Source organism: Porites lutea, chromosome 14 (assembly GCF_958299795.1).
Source record: "Porites lutea chromosome 14, jaPorLute2.1, whole genome shotgun sequence".
Taxonomy (NCBI): Eukaryota; Metazoa; Cnidaria; class Anthozoa; order Scleractinia; family Poritidae; genus Porites; species Porites lutea.
The window spans coordinates 13,390,964-13,411,620 of record NC_133214.1 but is presented as its reverse complement, the minus strand read 5'-3'; the positions used below and the strand labels follow the sequence as shown (position 1 = coordinate 13,411,620).

The window sequence follows — 20,657 nt, the reverse complement described above, 5'->3', positions numbered from 1 at the left end:
TATTTTTTTCAGAACAGCCGTTTTACGGAAATTATTCGACATTAGATTCTCATACAAACACTGTAATTTCTCACACATTTGCCTACTCGTCAAGATGGCGTCGAAAACCGTGACAAGGTCTATTCTTTTTCTTAGACTAGGACTGTTCAGATACTGAAATCTGGAAAGACAAGTCGCTTTTAGTTTTATCGCTGCCATGCTAAGCAAAAGCTTAGAAGGGTTCTCTTTCACCAAACGAAGGCCTTTTTCGAATTGAAGGCTAAATGTAGCTGCTTTTATACCATGAAGGTAAAAACGCAGAAGAATTTAAATCATTTCCTTAGACTGAACTTTGATATCGTCTCGATCACACCCAGCTAGCCGCAATACCACGATAACAAAGAGAGATCTTACAGTCAAACCAGGTGAAGCGTTCCCGTCGCTAACGAACTAATAAATTCATTAACGAAAAATGATTTCGTTTATTGATTCAATAATCCATTGATAAAATGAACAATCCAATATTCATATTAGCCTCGATTCCATAATCGAATGTTGATTCGATTACAGTAAAAACCCGCAACTAAGAAACTAAAAATTAAGAACCTGTTAGCCTAAAATTGGTCATTTATACCCCCTATAAGCAAGAACCTATTTAGCCTAGGAAATTTCTTATTTTATAAAATCATACTAGTACATTACAGCTGCATTGCAAGAATCATATTTGAAGCAAAAAAAGCAGATTGCCATTGTTGTAAAAATGTTTTTTAAAGAAAAATGAGTGCAAGATATGTAGACTTACAAAGCATACTAAGCAATATATAGATCAGCTCACCATTATGCATTGTTTTTCTCCAGCATTAATAACCCATTTTAAGAACCTAAATAGCCTAAAATTCTGTTAACTACCATTTATATAAGAACCTGTTTAGGCTAACTCCTGAAAATGTAGGTTCTTAATTGCGGGTTTTTATTGTACTGTTTTTTTGAAAAACTACACTTTTTTTTCTCCTTTTTTTCTAAGAGTCGAGTTCGGGCGAGTTCTGAATTTCAAACCCAAACAAACTGTTACATGTACGCCATTTTGTTTTCAGTAATCACTGCAACGGACCTGACCTCTTGGGAAACACGATAGTGAAACTAAGGTCAGTGTATGTGCGGTGATTGGTGGATTTCGATCCCCGGCCTTTGTCAGTTTGTTTGCCTTTGCGGTCTGTCTCTTCTAGCTGTTATTTTGTTTAAAGGCAATTACAAACGCAAACGTAAACGGCAGGAAAAGAGAAGCAAATACGATTGAACTCAACAGACAAGATTAAAGAACAGGTAGATTTTGTTCATAAACCAAATCAACAGTTAATTATTGAATCGAGGTCCAATTCCACTGTTGGGTTATTCATTTTATGAATGGATTATTGAATCAACAAACGAAATAATTTGCCATTAATGAATTCATTAGTTTGCTAGTGACGGTAACGCTTGACCTGGTTTGACTGTAAAAGGTTTTCAAAAGGAAAGGGGAGATGGTAAGAAATTCTGATACCAGGAAGGGATGCCATTTTTCCCTAAAACGTAAAGAAGGCCAAGCCAATGCCCGAAGTTAGTAATGGTTAATTCTTTATAACTTTACATAGATCGCGGTAAGTCAACCTGCAGGTAAGTATTTATGTTTTGGCTCGACAAATGCATCTGGTTACCGGGCGTGTACTCCCTTAAGAGGGCAAAAAATTTCGCGTGAGTCTGTCAGCCTGCACGATTGCTTTGATTTGCTTGACACATTTTGTTTGTACTCCAGTTATACAAAAACAATAGGGAGCCACTAAAAAAGTGAATTGCGCAACCTTAAACTCTATCACGCTTTTTAATATTCCATCTCGTTTAATTCGTCAAATATTGGCAAATGACTTTTGCAGTTAAATTCTAAACGACTGTATCAAAGTTTAGGAAAAGAAAAAGAAAGTTGTTGTCTTGTGTTCCCGTCCTGGAAAAAACGTGAAATTGGGCTCTTTCACGTCGACGTACTCATGCAACGACGGCCAAGAAATGTACAAAAGGCGTGATGCACGTGCAAAGCTGTTGCTTTCGTAATATAAACCTATGCTCGTTTGCTATTTTCGGTGCCGTCGCCGTCGTCATTGCTTAAAATATTGTAGCTTGTTGCAACACCAACGTGTTCTGGGCCGAGCTTGTCTAGTCTAATCGCTAGAGAAAGTTGCTGATACTCCTTGGCTTGCTCGAGGTCACCTAGGTCCTTGTAAATTGAAGCCAAGTTATTGTAGCTTGTTGCAACATCAACATGTTCAGGGCCGAGCTTGTCCAGTCTAATCGCTAGAGCACGTTGCAGATACTCCTTGGCTTGCTCGAGGTCACCTAGGTCCTTGTAAATTGAAGCCAAGTTATTGTAGCTTATTGCAACATAAACATGTTCAGGGCCGAGCTTGTCCAGTGTAATCGCCAGAGCACGTTGTTGATACTCCCTGGCTTGCTCGAGGTCACCTAGGTGCTTGTAAATTGAAGCCAAGTTATTGTAGCTTCTTGCAACAGAAACATGTTCAGGGCCGAGCTTGTCCAGTGTAATCGCCAGAGCACGTTGGTGATACTCCTTGGCTTGCTCGAGGTCACCTAGATCCTTGTAAATTGAAGCCAAGTTATTGAGGCTTGTTGCAACATCAACATGTTCAGGGCCTAGCTTGTCCAGTCTTATCGCTAGAGCACGTTGCTGATACTCCTTGGCTTGCTCGAGGTCACCTAGATCCTTGTAAATTGAAGCCAAGTTATTGAAGCTTCTTGCAACACTAACATGTTCAGGGCCGAGCTTGTCCAGTATAATCGCTATTGCACGTTGCTGATACTCCTTGGCTTGTTCGAGGTCACCTAGGTCCTGGTAAATTGAAGCCAAGTTATTGTAGCTTGTTGCAACATCAACATGTTCAGGGCCGAGCTTGTCCAGCATAATCGCTATAGCACGTTGCTGATACTCCTTGGCTTGCTCGAGGTCACCTAGGTCCTTGTAAATTAAAGCCAAGTTATTGTAGGTTCCTGCAACATCAATATGTTCAGGGCCGAGCTTGTCCAGTCTAATCGCTAGACAACGTTGCTGATACTCTTTGGCTTGCTCGAGGTCACCTAGGTCTTTGTAAATTGAAGCCAAGTTATTGCAGCTTGTTGCAACATCAACATGTTCAGGGCTGAGCTTGTCCAGTCTGATCGCTAGAGCACGTTGCTGATACTCCTTGGCTTGCTCGAGGTCACCTAGGTGCTTGTAAATTGAAGCCAAGTTATTGTAGCTTGTCGCAACATCAACATGTTCAGGGCCGAGCTTGTCCAGTCTAATCGCTAGATCACGTTGCTGATACTCCTTGGCTTGCTCGAGGTCACCTAGGTCCTTGCAAATTACAGCCAAGTTATTGTAGCTTCTTGCAACATTGACATGGTCAGGGCCGAGCTTTTCAAGTTTTATGGCGAGTGAATGCGCAAAGTATGTTTTGGCCACGTTAAATTCACAATGCATTTTACAAATATGCGCCATTTTTTCACATTTTTCTGAAATGTCTTTATCGTGAACTTGAAGAAAATTTTCTTTTACAAACACTTCGTCGGTTACCATGGTTATGGCCTTTAAATGTGCAACGAGACGTATGGTGTCTAGTCTGATATTTAATTGTGGCACAGCGTCTATAAATTCGTCAAATGATGTAATAACGGCATTTATGACTTGAGGGGTTTGAATCTCTGGACAATTTCTCATCATAATTTTGATAGTATTATGCACAACCTGGTGCACACGAATGAAGGAGCCACCTTGGTCATCTTCGAAAAGCAAAAGTGAGCAATTTCTTAACTTCATGCGTATTAGTTCCTTGTCCTCTTCATGATAGTCTTGGAGTACGTGAATGATATAATTAATTGCTACGTCCACGTTTAATTGTTGTGGTGCGCAGAGGGAAAGGAGAGTGAAAAGGTGTTTCACAATCTCGTCAGAACTCATCAGTGTTTCGACGGCTAGCTTAATTGCTTGTGTCATTGACTTTGGGTAAATTGGGTTTGTATATGCGAGTGTATCCTCCGTAGTTTCTCTTTTACCTCTTTCTAACATCTGCAGGTATTTGTTCCAGCCAAAATGCTTCGATGCTTTGTCCTGTCGCATCCCTTTGACAAAGACGGCAGCGCCTGCTAAAGCAAGTGGTTGATAGTCTAGTTTTTGTGCCACTATTTTCAATAACTCGCTATCTTTTATTCCAGATAGCTTGGCCAATAAGGAACAGGCATCGTCGGGCTCCATACCTTTGCTTGCTGAGATGTGATTAACAAAAGAGCCTTTTGGGGGGATTGACCTAATGTCTTGTGTTGTAATCAGCATCTGACCCCTTGCCCAAGTGTGGATTCCAGCCTGTGGTAAATGGACATGCACAGAGGACATGGTGCTGACATTGTCAACAACCAGTAGCCAAGACGTATAACAGCTAATTTTTACAGCAATAAGCATCTTAAGATAAGTGATCTTTTCCTCTACTTTCCAGTCCTTGGAACTGAGGATTTCCATAACCGAATAGTCTGGACACTTTAAATGGCGAGCAAATGAAACATATGACTCCAAGAGTGAATCTGGACAAGCTGCATTTAGGGTCATCACAAATGAAGAACTGCCTGGGATTTCCTTAATCTCGTCAAAGTACCTCTTAGCTACAAGGCCAGCCAACTGTGATTTGCCACTTCCAGGATTCCCTGAAATGTACAGACAACTCAGCTTGTTGTCACTGGACTCTTTCAGCTCCCTCAGCTGCTGGGCTATTTCCGACACCTCGCGTTCACGACCACCGATGTCATGTGAAGGTTTAGGAGGAAGAATACAAAATGAGGGCGTTTCTTTCTGAAGCTGATCTTCAAGGACCTGGCGTTGATCCTCTTTTTCTTGAACTTCTTGTTTGAGCTCATCAACTTTGTTAAGGATTTGTTGCAATTCTTCTGTCGGAAACGTTTTTTGATTTTTTAAATCTTGAATTTTTACAGTGTGAAGACCAAGCGCTTGAAATACCACCTCAACTTTGCCAATAGCATTCTGAAAATCTGTGTCAGAGAGACTACCTTGCTTCATGTGAGCAAATTCTTCGTTCCTGAATTTTCTAAGATCATCCACATTCATCCTCACAGTTGCGCTAAGAGTAGGCCCAACACAATCGGAGAAAAGAATGGCGTAGAAGAGCATTGTGCAATCCCATTCTTTTCTCTTTCCGTTTTGCATGGTGGCTAAAAGATGTGCATTTCTTCTTTGGTTTCGGGCAGACTCTCCGTTATAAAAGTCCATTCCGTTCCGAGGCTCGTCTTTCCATTCTCCTTTTGTTAATTCGTGCTGTTTGTCCCATTCTTGTTTAAAGATTTCTCTCAGGCCTTCGGCGAGAATGTCAGTTGTGGCGTAACATATTCTGAAGTAATTCAGCTGTTCTTTGGAGTATTCTTTGGAAAGGGCCATACTTGATGGACTTCTGGTCCTTGGAACCTTTGGTAAAATAATTCCTTCCGTTAGCATGCAAATCAGCTCAAAGGGACAAATTAATTCATACCATAGAATCATAAAAGAGAACAAGGGGCACTAAAAACGAATATAACTAACAAGTGTAGTATTGAAATTACATTCCAATCTCCCGTTTCTCTCTACAGTCCGATAACCTTTCTTTTACATTTAACAAAGCAACCTTAAGCCATTAAAGAACAAAAAACAAAAGAAGACTTGAAATTTTAATAGCAACCCTAAAATGTCGCCATATCAATGACTTACAGCTCTGTTCAATGCATTCTCCCCACACCTTTTAACGGCACCGGACGAATTTTCGACCAGTGGAAAATTCTTGCGTTCATGTGTTCCTTTCACACGGACTAGCCGTGCGAAAATTTAGACACTTGACCGTTCAAAAATTTGAACGCCAAAAATCGAGGTCCTTGCATTTTTCAGCTCTGTTATACGATGCAACAGTACAATAAGACAGAAAACCCAAACGACAAGAAGAAGGTTTTTAAAAATGAACGTTTTTGCTCAGAATTAGAGGATAAAATTTGAGACTATCAGTTAGATACGTTGACCCTCCATCCGTACAAGGGGTGGGGTTGGGGGGCTTGGATGGTTTTCCTTATTCCCAAAGGAAGCTTTCCTTAATTTTTAAACAATGATTATGACTATTAGAAACTCTTCTTTAACAAAATTGACAGTCAATTGCTATGGTTATACGTTCACTGTGACGTTATTTACCTTAAAACAAATCCAAAGGAAGCCAAATGTCTATATATTCAGAGGTTTAACTAAGTTTTCAGTAAACCCCATAGTGTAGGCGATTTTGATCTACGTCACAGGTCGCCAGTGGCACGATGAGGCATTTACATTACAAAAAGTCTTTGTTTTTACTCTCACGCGTCCTATTTTGTCATATAAAGAGGGTCTCAATGGGGTTAACCGATAGGCGTAAAACGGCGAAAAATTTAGTCGATAGCCGTAAAAATTGAAAAATTTTAGCCGTTAGCCGTAAATAGGGTAAGAAAGAGTTAACCGTAAAAGAAATTGTTCCCTAGATTTGTTAATTTTAAGGAAGGTGCTAAACTCACTTATGGTTGCTTTTTTTTTTATTTCCCGGCTACTTTGACTCCGTACGCATGTTGGGCCAAGCACCTTTTAGGTGCACGTGTTGACCTAGACCTATGCTCCATTTCCGCCTCTCTCTCGAAGAACCAAGTTTTTTTCATAGCGAAAATCTGGCTTCTTACTGGGGATTAATATTTGTGACTTTCAGGTCGTGCCCTCGAAATACTAGTGAAACAACACGCAGAGATGTCACTGTTTGAAAAACACGTTGCCGATAAACAACAATTCCTTGTAACAATTCCCTGTTTTTCTCTGACGCTAAGGTGGACATTGCCATGCCTAGTCCCTGTACGGCGTCTTCCCACGCAATCTCGGTCGAGGCATTTCGGTCGCGTATCTGAGAAAAAACTCGCTCGGACCACGTGACCCGAAACGCATTAGCCGCGCGGAATAAAGAGGCCTATGGACAAGGCAACGGCAGACAGTCGTTCTGTACAGTCCTTCGTTATCATTAAAAACACTGGACACGGGAATTTTTTGGCCGTTTTCACACTATAGCTAGAAATCGATTATCCGTCTGAGACTAGCCTATGTAAAGTCGCCCCTCCCCCATAGAAACCCTTCTCCGATTTTTTCTGAGGGGAGGGGGCGGCTTTACACAGACTATCTGAAAAGGATAATCCATCTTCAAACTGTCCGTCAAAAATGACGGATAAAGTCAGGCGGATTGTTCATTAAAATTTAAAACCATATCCATTTTATGCTTTTTACAGAGATTATTTTAAATTGACTATTGACATTTCTATGCGTACAATAATATAAGAAGTGAAATACTTTATAAAATTAAAAGTATGATCTATCAAATGGTAAAATTTTTTAAAAGAATATCTCATTTTATCCCGAGATGATCCAAAGACCTTTAGTTTTCTTTTGAAGATAGAAAAAATCAGGTTTATTAATATTTAACTCTTTGAAACAAAAGAAATTAATTTTTATTTTTGTTGTTAACCATAACTGAAAAAAATTAACCGATAGCCGTAAAAGAGCCAAAATTTTAGCCGATAACCGTAAAAGCCACCACCCCATTGAGACCCTCTATAAAGTGTTAACAATTTTGTTTGAAGTCATGGTTTCCCAGCTGCGTGATATCCCATACATATAGCAGAATCTAGGTAACTCGAGCTCTGAAGGAATAGTGGAATTAGCCGAGTAAAAACGACTGAAAAGTGAGGTGAATTTCATTGATCCCGGGTAAGGAAATAGGAGGATAATGGGCTCCTGAATGACCTTTTCCTTTTTCAACGCCTTCTGCTAATATGACCTGTTTCAAATAGGATCGTCTTAATGGCTTATAGAGCCTTATACTGTTCTACAAGCCCAAACTTATTCTGTACATTCCTTTGCATCAAATATAGGCAACGCTTTCGCCATGCTACGACTGGCGGACACACTAATGCTCAATCAAATGTGTTTTGCGAGCGAAGTGAGGCGCCAAAGGCGCCTGGCCTTGAGAGGTTTATAATCTCGTCGGGTGCTAAGTGTTAGCGACCTGCAAAGTCGGCCGGTCCATCTACTGTATACTTGCATATATTGCGATAGTGTCCGCCCTGACGTCATCTAGTGTGTGACATCACGGAGCATTTTGCGTTTTCAGGAAACACCGAAGAGTGTCTACGCTTTGGTCATATTTCTATCAGTTTTGTTTTTTTGCGGCAGTTTCAGGAGTCGGCGTTAAGAGCGACTATCTGTAAATACCACGGATAAGTGTGCAAGATGAAAAATCGAAATCCCCAAACTTTGTCACAACAAAGCCCTTTGGAAACTATTTTAGAAAATACAAGACTTAGTTCGTTTGACTTAATATTTTCCAGAATAATCAATTTTTTTTTTAATTTTCACCGTCGAAAGGCCTTCAAACCACCGAAAAATGGTGCTTGATACCCTCGCTTCGTGAATGGAAACGAAAACTAATATCATGAATTTTCTTATATTAAACAATTTCATGATCCTTCCTTTGTATCTAAGTGTTGTTACAAATTTAAAAGATTTCAATCTGATTTTTTTTTCAAAATTACCCTCTAAATCAGTATTATCGCGACCAGCAATTTTGCCATTTTTCAACGGCAAAAATGCCTTCCTGGTACATGGCTTTCATTACAAAAATGGTATTGCAGAGAAAGAGCAATGCTTCCGCTATCAATCTGTGAAACAAAATTTGGGGGCAATTTAAACTGCGAGTTTTTACAACTGAAAACATTTATGCTACTCGCGTGATTTACGACCTTTAAGTTTGAACTTGCAGTTGTTATTGACGAATACAAGCGAGAACTTAGACAGCATTCGAAACTCTGGCGCAAATTCGCCCCTTTTCCGCCAGTTAAAACATCAAAAACGATTCTAGATTTCACAGTGGTAATTTTTCAAAAGGAAAGGCAATTTTACGGTGCGAAAGTGAGCTATGAACTTCTTGACTACTAGTGAACACTTCCCTTACGTGCGTATTTGTTTACTTTAACGTATTTTGCCATTATGTACAAAACGGTTTTAGTATCGGTAAGTATTCTTTAAAATGCTCTCATTTCTCATGAAACAGATCGTTATATCTATAAAAAAAGGGAAACATTTTGACCTACGTCACATTTTTTGACAACAGACCCGAATCCTTTGCTCCCTTAAGAGAAACGAGGTTGCGTGACAAAGAACTTTGAGACCCGGGTCATACCGCGAAAAAAGGTCCCATTCTGAAAATGAAACTCACGCGGCACCTTCTGTAACTATAAAAGAGAAACATGTAAATAATCAAAATCCTTAGTTTCATTGACTTATCCGCGAGAGCGACCCTGAAAATATTTTCCACAAGAGACTATGAAGTGGTGGGCCCTAATAAACTTTGGTTTTCCATAAACGCCTGCTTACACTTTTAAGCTGTTAAAAAAGCCCCTCTTACAACAGTTTCGTTTTGAAATACGATTATGAATTCCTTACTTACTTCCTTAGAAAAATGAAAATGAAGGGGTGGGGGGTGGGGGGAAAGCGCTAACTCGTAGTCTGAAATGTTACCCGTCCCTTTCCCCAAACCCCCCCAAGGGGCCGCAGCCCGTTTCGGCGTGGGGCGGAGAAACGCAAGGCATTTCAGACTAGCTAGGACCTCTGGTGTTTAAAACAAAATTTTTGCAGTTCTTGCACTCTCGAGCAAGTTTTGCATTTCTGAGCAACGTTTGGGCAAAATCAGTATAGGCTTATGGCGAGTGTAGGTAAATGTCATGGGTCGTGGGTAGTGGGTAGAGGTCGTGGGTCGTGGGTGTGGGTCGTGGGTGTGGGTAAATGTCGTGGGTAAAAAAAAAAAGGTTTTTCAAAAAAATAAAAAGGCAAAAAGTTGTAAAATTCATGAAAAGAAAATCTCCGCGTACATGCCAGTCCTACTCCCCTTCTCCGCGGTCAGCAAAGCAAATACTAAGCGAATCCTTAGTATTAGTACAAACGGACACTAAAATAAGAAACTCTGTACACTATGTAAACATATAGCAGGTTATAGAAAACTGGAGACTGAACTGCTTTTTCTCAAAAAAGTCAACCTTCCGGCGTGACTGAAACGTCCTTTCAGTTAAAGGAATGATATTTAGACTCGTTACAGCAAAGATTTTGTACGCAAAAGAAAAAAAAAATCGAGAAAATTTACATACAATCTCGCCTTAACTGAGCCTGAAGGTGGTTCCTTCCAAACTTCTTTAGAAAGACTTCTATGCAACTGAATATGAAATACCTCAGAATTGTCCTTTTCCCTTGCCCTTTCCCACAGTGATCGCATTCCATCGTGTTAAGAAATCTCCGCTGATCAATGGAATTGTAGATCGCATAAAGATTAATAGTGAGCAGCCACTTCCATTCAGCGAGTCAGAGCTGTCGATCCCATACTTTCTGCCAATTGTACGTATAACTTACGTCTGTTTCGTTTATTTTGCGCCGATAGCTCAGGTATGTATAAATCTCCATCGGCAACATGTAACGGTCTTTTACACAATGATGGTGTGAAAACGGATCCAAGTCCCACGTGGCTAAGGAAATATCGGGAAGAGGACGAAGAAGAAGCCGTGACGAAAAGGGCAATCAAGGAGTTGGAGATTTTCGTTTCATAAATATTTTACAATTTTTTATCATTTTTTTTTTATACTTTTTTTACCCACGACATTTACCCACACCCACACCCACGCGCCACACCCACGACCCACGACCTCTACCCACTACCCACGACCCACGACATTTAGCTACACTCAAACAACCTTTCAATCCCCAGATTGTCAGTTTTTTGTAGATGATGCACTTACTGTTAACGAAGAAGGCTAACAACTGTAGCATGATTACAGTACTGCTCGAATGACCATGGAAGCAGAGTGTCGCAAAGCGAAAACGGGATCTTTAATCTTTTAACATCTGTAACATGCCTTTGCGTGACGCCTGTTTTATTTTCGCCGTAATTTAAACCACTTGAGGCAAAAAAAGCGCATATCAATTGCGTATTTCACAACTCATTTTTTTGCATATTTTCACCACTTGCTTCCGCTTACAACTTTCACAATCTATACTAGCAGTAACAGATGGTTAGGAAGTGCGGGCGAACATGTGGGTTTACCTTAGAGATGTGAATGATGAGAACCGCTTTCATAATTGTGTAGGTGAATCAGAAAAAGCCCTTTTAGTTCGATAGTCAAAAAATGAATTACTGCGGATCGTGAGCGTAGAAACTGAATTGGACAACACAGTAGCAATACTCATATTTAATTCAACGATTTCATTCACAGTTGCTTAGATACAATTAACCTGCAAATCGCTGTGGCTATATGCCCCCCCCCCCCCCCCCCGGGCTATATGGCCGGTAACCGGTCAATGTTTTCAAAACACTAAATGACCGGCAGTCCGGTATTTTCAATAAATTTGACTTATCTAAGAATCCCAACCAATCCAAACTATCTTATGTCGATTAAGAAAAGTCAAGCGATCCTGAAATGCTTTATAGATCTCAAGTTTAGCGTTTGGTTTACGCTGGGCTCAGAAAACGAAACCATGTTTTATGACACTTAGTAATTTTCTCAGGTCGACCGCTGGTCAAGGTTTATAAAATACTAAATGACCGGCAGTCCTATATTCTCAATAAATTTGACAAATCGAAAAAAACCATCTAATCTGAACTAGCATATGTCGATTAAGAAAGGTCAAGCGATCCTGAAACACTTCTATAGATGTCAAGTTTAGCGTTTGGTTTACGCTGTGCTCAGAAAACGAAACCATGTTTTGGGACACTTGGAACTTTTTTCAGGGTTCTTCTTTCCTCTTTCCCCTTTCCCGACTTATCCAGGAAAGATCGAAGCGACTCTGCTAGCAGGGTAGACTGGCGGTCATTTAGCGTTTCGTACAATCTTGAAGAGCAGTCGACCTGAAAAAATTTCTAAGTGTCACAAAACATGGTTTCGTTTTCTGAGCACAGCGTAAACCAAACGCTAAACTTGAGATCTATAGAAGTGTTTCAGGATCGCTTGACCTTTCTTAATCGACGAATGCTAGTTCAGATTAGATGGTTTTTTTCGATTTGTCAAATTTATTGAGAATATAGGACTGCCGGTCATTTAGTATTTTATAAACCTTGACCGGCAGTCGACCTGAGAAAAGTTCTAAGTGTCACAAAACATGGTTTCGTTTTCTGAGCCCAGCGTAAACCAAACGCTAGACTTGAGATCTATAAAGCATTCGATAGTTTGGATTGGTTGGGATTCTTAGCTAAGTCAAATTTATTGAAAATACCGGATTGCCGGTCATTTGGTGTTTTGAAAACCTTGACCGGTTACCGGTCATGTAGCCACAGCTTATTATTATTCAATCCGGTATTCAATCCGTGTTTCATGACGAAAGGCCATTGAAATGCAAAAGAAAAAAATGAAAAAGGCTTAGTTCACCATTCGAATTTAAAACCTATTGAAGCTTTCAGATGACAAGTGACGTAACATGCTTGGAAACGTATAAAAATACAAAAACTACGCACTGGAGTGAAACCTGAATAAACTTAATTTACATGGATTTCTAGGCTTTGCCAACATTCGTATCTTCCCGACAACTCGTCTCGTGCTAAGCTTAGAGCAGGCTTTACTTTCATTTTCCTGGGTGAATAGATTCCCGGCCAACAGTACTTGTGTACATGAACTACGTGTGCTTGCGAATCGAACAATGATTGTTGCATCACTTGCATGTGCTTTCACGTGATTACTGTGACATCAGACAGACCTTAAACTCAACACCAGTGCCTTCGCGGCCACATACCATGAGTATTGGTCGGTACAACACGAGCATCCCAAGAATGTGGACAAATTTGGGAAAAACCAGGAAGGAGTCATAGGGCGCGATCCATTCAACCAAAATTCCAAACGGCCCGACCGGGAAAAGTAGTCCACCTCAAAAGGTGGACCCGTTTTCTCGAAACTTTTCTTGTTGGACCGAACCGATCCATTGAGTTTGAATGGATTTCGCCCTGCCTCGTACCCAGACGTCTCTCTTTTGATGAAATTGCGCGCGCAAAGGAAGGCGGGAAGGAGACAACGGGCTTCACCTGCCGTCTGTACCCTTCCAGTGGTCCCTTGCGGTTCATCAACAGTCACTTGTTTCGCGCTCGCCTCTGCCATGCGAAAAACGAAGCGCCTGAGGAGGAGGCTGGGGCCATAAACTCGAGAGCGCGGCTGTCGTGCCTGGCCATCGTGACGTCACAGCAAAGTGAAGCGTGCGACGAGCAGAATTTTCGAAAATGGCGGTGTTATTGTTTTTCATGTGAACACTTTGAGCTTATTTTCTCCCGTGTAATGAAGCAGCAATGTGGTTTCTCTTTTGATCGAGGATACCATTACCTTATATTCCAACGGACGAGGTAAGTGTATTTTGATTACTACGTGAAAATTCTGCAAAAAAGGTTTCTGACGCGTTTTGGTGAGTCTCCAAGTTAGGAAAATTATGTGAGTGCGGTGTGACCTTTCGCTCGACAAAAACCCGTTTTTCTCTGGATAAAAAGCATGAGAAAACTTGTAGCTCCGCTCCAAAGTAGTTTATATCTCACAGAATCCATATAGCGTATAATAAATGTCAGGGAATGAACCACAAAAATGATCAGTGTATTTATTCGAATCGATTTCCTCCGTTATAATTTTGCAATGTTGTTGAATTGAGGTTGGTTACGAAAATTTGTTATAAATGAGCTGTTTTGTAGTTATTTCGGTTCTTCAGTAAGACGTATATAAGTATACTGAGAGTTGTTAAGCTTATTATGACCTCGTAAAAGCCCGATCGTGAAGAAGTTCACTCTTTTTGAGGCACTACCATATTTAATCTAAATATTTGTTTAGCCCTTGTAAATTTTTTGTACATCTTCTGAAAGTTAAATTATATATTAGGAAAGCCCCGGCGGTGGGGGGTAACACCTTTGAAACAAGACACCAACAGGATAATTTTAGACCCCACTATCAAGCCTGCATGTGTACATGTATGTACACTGTATTTCACTTTCAATACCCTCTCAACATCTGGTAGTATAATGCATCAGTCAATTGAAACCCCGGCCTCCTGATCCCTCCGACTTAGCGGGGAATTTAACATTAACACCACTAAGTTTTTCACTTCCCGGGCCAAGTAGTTTGTTAAAAGCACCAAGTATGGCAGGGAATTAGTAGTTGTAGTTCTAGGCTTGATTTAAACCGCTCTCTTCTGTCTGGTACTCTGTATTTATTAATTCTATTTTCGAACCAATGGACCTGTTAATAGAAAATCTCATGGTATTCCATCAAATTCATGAGAAATTTCATCCACTAGCTAAACTTTGTAATTGTTAACAGTGCTTTCATCTGTCGGTTAGCCTGAGATCATGCCCTCTCCCTATTATCCCTTTATGTCTCTCACGGGAAGATGGCATGATACATTTCTTTGCCGGATCACATGTAAAAAAGCCAGAATCTGGACTTTTTTCTGATTTGATTTGAAACAATACGGATGATTTGTGCTGTTCCAATTGGCCAAAATGCCGCCATCCATTAGTTGTGGTTGATTTCAGTCTGCATTTTTGCTTGCGTAATGAGCAGTGAATTCACACGAGTTTGTTATAAAATTTCTGCCGGCTCAGTTTTCTTGAATTTGAAGAATGCCTAAATAGAAATTTCATATTTTCCATCTCATCGTATGCTAAAAAGTTGCAGTCAAAAATTCACTGATCATTTGAATGCAATACCGGCTACAAGTTACAGAAGCGACAAACAGGTTCACTTTTCAAATAATCAATTCATGAATGGAATCTTGACCTTGATTGACTGTAATTCCTATCTTCGCTTTCAAAACACCTTTCAGTTCGTAAAATAAATTATGGTGCTTCAGCCTAATTTTTTTTTTTCACTGCTTTCGGCACAGAACGAAGTCAACGAGCTTTAACCTGTAAATTCTTTATTATTTGTAGCTGTTAAATAAAGGTACAGCAGCTCCAGCTAGCAGTATTTCATCACAAAAACAACACATTTCAAATTTTTTTTTAGGAAGCACCATCTGAACATGGACGTACTTAAAAATTTTCTTTTCCCTAAAATTTATTTCAACAGAGACATCAAAATATGATTCCCGTGTGGTAAACGCTTATTGGCTAATAACATGACAGGTCAAGCAGGCGATACATTATGTAAATTAGGGGGCGGTTAACAGCTTGTTAAATGAATGTATCAGGCATTATTTTTTTCCCTCTCGAGCCAAAGAAACAAAGAAGCAAAAAAAAATAACGCCTGATCTCAGGTTATCTAGCTGTCTTACTTGTTTTGCATTTTAGGAGTGGGCACTTGGTTTCTCTGCTAATTGTCTAGTCCTGACGATTAACTTTATTCTGGGTTTTCTTTTGTTGAGTAACGGCAACTCCTTGTTTTTGATTCTAATTTTGAGTGACAATTCCTTATTGCCTAGTCTAGACTAAAATCTTCAACCAATTGATCAGTTTCCTGGAACGCAAACCCTCCTTATACCCTATCCTCGAGTAAAGTGCTTGAAAACCATACCCTTCAGAGTGGAACATACCTATATAGCCCATATATGGCACAACCACCCTCTCCCTTGGAGGAAACAAAGGCTTCTAAGTCACTCATATTAAATCCCTCTCTCTCTGTTCCTGCTTCCAAAATTGCATAAATTATGCGCTGTTAAATCCCTGCTCATGAGCTGGCTCAAGCAGGAATTTTGTTAATTCCACTGCATCCAGGGCCACTACATTGTTAAATATGTGTTAAATCCTGACATTGGCTGCATTAAATCCCCGCTATGCCCCAGAGCTTCGGGGGGAGGGGGGGGAGGGGGAGAAGGGTTTCAGTTGACTGATGCATTTAAACACTGCATCCTTTACTCGCTTACTTTGTCACTAAGAGTAACTAATCAGTCTATCTAACTATATATAAAACAGTATATAAATCTTAAACAGGTTTTCAGTAGTACCATATATACTACTGACTATGGTGGTATGGACTAGAAAGGTGTATTGGTAATGCTAATCATTTTCTGTTTTTTCTACAGGATTAACACTACTTAGACCAACGACGTTTCCAGGCTTACATCTCTTACATGTAAACAGAATTAAAGACTAGACTGGCAGGCCTCTCATTATTACTTATTCTCTTGGCCTCTACATCATCGTTCGATCAAAACATTTATGGTCACTCCAGAATATAACATTTGATCATCTACTTGTTCTTTTTTTTTGTTATTGACAATGTGATGAGGATTTATACCTAGAAATTATTTTGGTGAAACTGCTCACAGTCAGGATTTTAGAAGAAAAATAATGAATAATGTGTTTTCACCGCCATAGCCTTCAAGTCAATTCATCACTGGAAGCTTTAGCCTGAGAATGCAGACAGATTTCCGGTTGTATTTTTTAGTGACGTGAAACTGCAACCCAAAATGTTTTGTTTAGTTTGATTATTTTTGTCCTGGCCTAGTGCTTCTTGTACTGTCTTAAGTAATTTGACCTGTCTAGACATTTTTCCTGACTTTTTCTTTTGTTTAGTAAGATTATCTTACATAGTTCCATGGAAAGTAGAGAAAAAGTGTTAATAAAAGATTTACACTATAAGTATTTTGTTACTGGGATACTTGGGTATCAGCTCTAGAAGCATAATTTCAAGTGAGGTAGATATACTCCCACATAACAACAGACTTGGGAAATAGTTTCCTTATATACTTACCTCTGAGGAGCAAATGGAGCAATTATTATTTACCAACGAAAAAGTTACAGCCGAATAGCTTCGGCAATCGAAGCATGTACAGTGTAGTTTAGGTGAAATGCTTGAATCTGCACTGATAGTTGGAATTTGCGGACCCCCATGGAAACAGTTACTCCAGATTTCGAGCGTTTATTGACCAGTTTTAAGGGCGTCCTTATTACCATTTTTTTTGGGGGGGAGGGGGGGGCGGAAAGATTGAACGGTATAGCTGAACCTTGACAGAATATTTGTCCTCTCATAGATAAGCGATTTGGTACCTTCAAGAACTGTCTCTTCAAGTCGTAAGCCGTTTTCAAATAAGCTTCAATGTCGTTGTCCAGGTTCGAAGTGAAAATGTTCAAATCGCCGAGTCACTAGCCTTAGCGTTCTGTTCGCAATTCTGAGATATTTTCCACCTATTTATGAACGCCATTGTTTGATTCTGATTTTTTCTTGAAGGTATTGTTTTCAGTGGAAGGCTCCTGTAGAATCTTGCGTCAGCCCAACTGGCTATAAACGTAGTATGGGTGTAACATATTTCTTAGGCAATTTTGTAGACTTAAACTGTATTCAAGCCCCTCTCAAGTCCAAACATTGACATAAATAGATACCCTCGAATTAATCGTATTACTCGTTTCAATTCGAGAGCTTTATTGTTGGATTAACTGGCTTATTTCTCTTGCCCTTCGCGGCTGACTCGCAAGGCACCTGCGGAAAGTAGTGTTTAAAGCCACTGATCATTTTTATGAAATTGTTATGAGATTTAATTTTTCAAAAATGAGAAAGAGTTTTGACCTATGTAAGTTATGTTTTTGTCTCCAAGCGCAGTATTGTGGCGTTTCTGAGTCACAGGCCATTAAAGATGACCTTGGTGATGATTTTTATCGATCGGTAGGAGCGTTTGTCAACACTTTTGAGTCTTGTCGCCAGTGTTTTTTTTTGTTGTTGTTGTTTTCAAGTTAAAATTCCGTTATTGATACTTTATATGATAACATCTGCAGCTTCGCTTTAGTTGTTGAAATGATTTGCTCTACTGTTACTGAGAAATTGGACCGCGAACTTTTCACGACAAGCATTTTGTTTACCTTCTTTCAAACCTTCCCGGGCTGGCTTGAACGTGACGTTACGATGGCCAGACACATCAGATTTTCATTCGCCAATATCTGCTCTAGTGCCCAGGCCTTAGTTTATGACTCCCTCCTGGGATAAAATCCTAAAATAGAGTACCACTGACCAAGAATAATCTGCAGGTTCCTTTTGTCACCAGCAATTACTCATTGGAGTACTTTCATGGTAAGTACTGGCCTGTTTCAGGCGTTCGGATGAGCGGTAGCCTGTTCACAGACCCTCTATTTTCTCTTCAAAGTCCGTCGAGCGCGCGTGATAAACTGTAAGCCGCAGGGGATTTATTGACCGCCAGCGCAAGGGGATAGGGGTGGGGGAAGAAGAAAATAGATTTAATTTTTCTTTCTCGCGCTGCACGCTCGTTCCTTATACAGTTTTGCAGACTAAAATTCATTTACACATTGCTATGCAAATCAACTTCCGTCGTGTCTAAATTGACGACACAGTCAGTGGAGAGGTCGAAAAGCTTGGCGAAACAGGGTCTGGATCATGTCGCTTAATACATTCTTTTTACCACTTTTTGCATTTAGTGTCTTAGTCCATCTACAATATCCCATGTTCACCGCATTGTTAGCAGGATCATGTGTGCGATTAAGGCTCAATATTTTGAGCCATTGCCATATAGCACTGTATATGGGCTGAAAATCAAAAACTTGTTTAGACTTTACGTTTAGAGACAGTCTGTTATCTTCGGAAAAATGACAAGTTGACTAAAATACTCAACACTTGGTTAAAAAGAGCTATGATCTCATCACTATTGCGGCAAAACAGCCAAAAGTTTGTCAAATCGACGTCGTTTTGGACAATTTTAAGGCTTGAAACATCAGGCGTCAAGATTGCACCACTCGGATAGTCCGTTTTGAAGTATTTTTAGCTACTCTTAATATCTTAAGGAACGGATTTTACTACAAGTAGACACCCATACTTGCATTGATGTAAATGATGTACTTACTGTGCAGGACACAATAAATGCGTTGAGGTTTGAAGCAGTGGTGAAACAATTTCGGAACAGCTGGAAGAACACGTCACTTATGGATTTTGCTGTCTTCACGTCAAGAAATTCGTTCTAAATTAGGAGAATATCGATATAAGTTACTTCAGGTCCAACACGTCTCAAAATAGTATACCTTGTGAACATTGCTACAGGCTAAACTTTGTTAAAAGTTTGTTTCCAAAAAACAGCTCATTTTCTTCGTCACCGTCTGGGCAAGGTAACTAAGGACACTTAACGCATGGTCGCCAAAAGATACTTTAGAGTTCTTAAGCTATTGCTGTCAAGGTCGCAAGTCCATTTCGTTTGGACAGTTTTAGCGCGCAATGCCCCGCGTCAAGTATTCCATTCTCCGATTGTCAGTTTTATTACTGCAAATAGAAAGCCACACGATTTGTAGCTGAGTTGATGTTATGGATGTACTACTTACTGTTTACGACGAAGGTTCGGATAGCAAAGTATTGTAGCATGCTATTTATAAAGATCTGTTATTGCTTGAATGACTAAGGGAAACAGACCGCGTCAACGGCGGTTTCTTTCCTTTCAATATGCCCCTGCGTGACGTCTGTTTTTTTTTTATTTTAGTGGTAATTTCAAGCCCCCAAAAATGCGCATTTGAATTGCATATTTCACGGCCATAGTACCATTTGGTTTCGCTTGCAGCCTTCACAATTCAAAGATCACTGCCCAGGGGTGGGAAGCTTGGTGAAGTATTTTTGTGGTTAGTTGCGTTCAGATGAGCGGAGAATGGCGCGAGAAGAGAGAAGAGAGAAATAACAAGCGGAATCGAAACAGAAATCATTGAATCAATTGTACGATGACGTCCGTGTTTCTACTGTCAGGGTAGGCGACCTACTTAGCTCATTGAACCACAGCTAATCATTTATTTCTTCTTTACTATTTTAAAGGGGCCGTGTCACGGCAGGCCAGTTCATTTTGTCTAATTTTGCGAATTACTCTCCCTCAATCGCTATGGAACTTAAAGTAAGCAAAGAAACTACACGTGCTGACAAAATCAGAGATCTGAGGCAAACAAATATGTCTCCTGAGCATTATTTTTGAAGTTGCAAGCAGCAGGGATCAATTTTGAAAAAACTCTTAGGCTGAACAGTTTTCAAAAATCCTAATTTCAATCCGTTTCAATCCTCTTCAGTTTTGCCTATCCTTGGCATCTGTTGTTTCCGGTATGTTATTTTAACCTTCCTTTAAAGTTTTAAGCAGTTATTTTTATGTGTCTCTTAATTTAATAGGCATTTTGTAATTTCCTAATTTGACTGAATTTCGAGACACAGATCCTTTAAAAACACTCCTGAAGGATACATGAATCTCGTTATGAAGCAACGATAAATGGCAGTGACAATCATAAATCTCGATGGCTTTTTTAGTTGACCAACAAATGGCTCAGTTCATTTGTACAGTTCCTTAACGTCAAATTCCCCAAAAAAGGTACCACGAAATGTACAACTCCAGCTGCTGTCGTTTTACATTTAAGTAATCTGAGAAGAACCACTTCACAAGTTATATCCCAAATACTGTGTGCAACGATTTTGTAACCAAGGCCTCCTGGGGTTTGCTTACTTTCCTTGTCGATTTTTTCACCTTCTTTTAAAACTCCCCGTTTCAAATAGCACATATTTTATATACCAAAGGAGAGCCTCATACGGTTTGCAATCCAAAATCCATTTAGACATTACTATTCAAAACAACTATTGTTATGGTTAAATATTGCCGACCCGCT

At 39.9% G+C, this 20,657-nt stretch overlaps 2 protein-coding genes across 2 annotated transcripts in view; both read right to left on the bottom strand.

The window, feature by feature from the left end:
• Nucleotides 1-20,657, bottom strand: part of LOC140923964 (uncharacterized) — a 103,401-nt gene that overhangs the window by 69,007 nt on the left and 13,737 nt on the right. The gene's annotated exons all lie outside the window — the stretch shown is intronic.
• On the bottom strand, nucleotides 1,426-18,986 carry LOC140925132 (uncharacterized). Its single transcript, XM_073375087.1, has 2 exons — nucleotides 18,881-18,986; nucleotides 1,426-5,473 (listed from the first exon to the last, which is right to left on the bottom strand). The coding sequence occupies exon 2, from the start codon at nucleotides 5,444-5,446 to the stop codon at nucleotides 2,072-2,074; it is 3,375 nt and encodes a 1,124-aa protein (XP_073231188.1). The 5' UTR covers nucleotides 5,447-5,473; nucleotides 18,881-18,986; the 3' UTR covers nucleotides 1,426-2,071.

Bases quoted from the DNA above. Each gene is read 5' to 3' on its own strand.
- LOC140925132 (XM_073375087.1), bottom strand. From the start codon at position 5,446: ATGGCCCTTTCCAAAGAATACTCCAAAGAACAGCTGAATTACTTCAGA.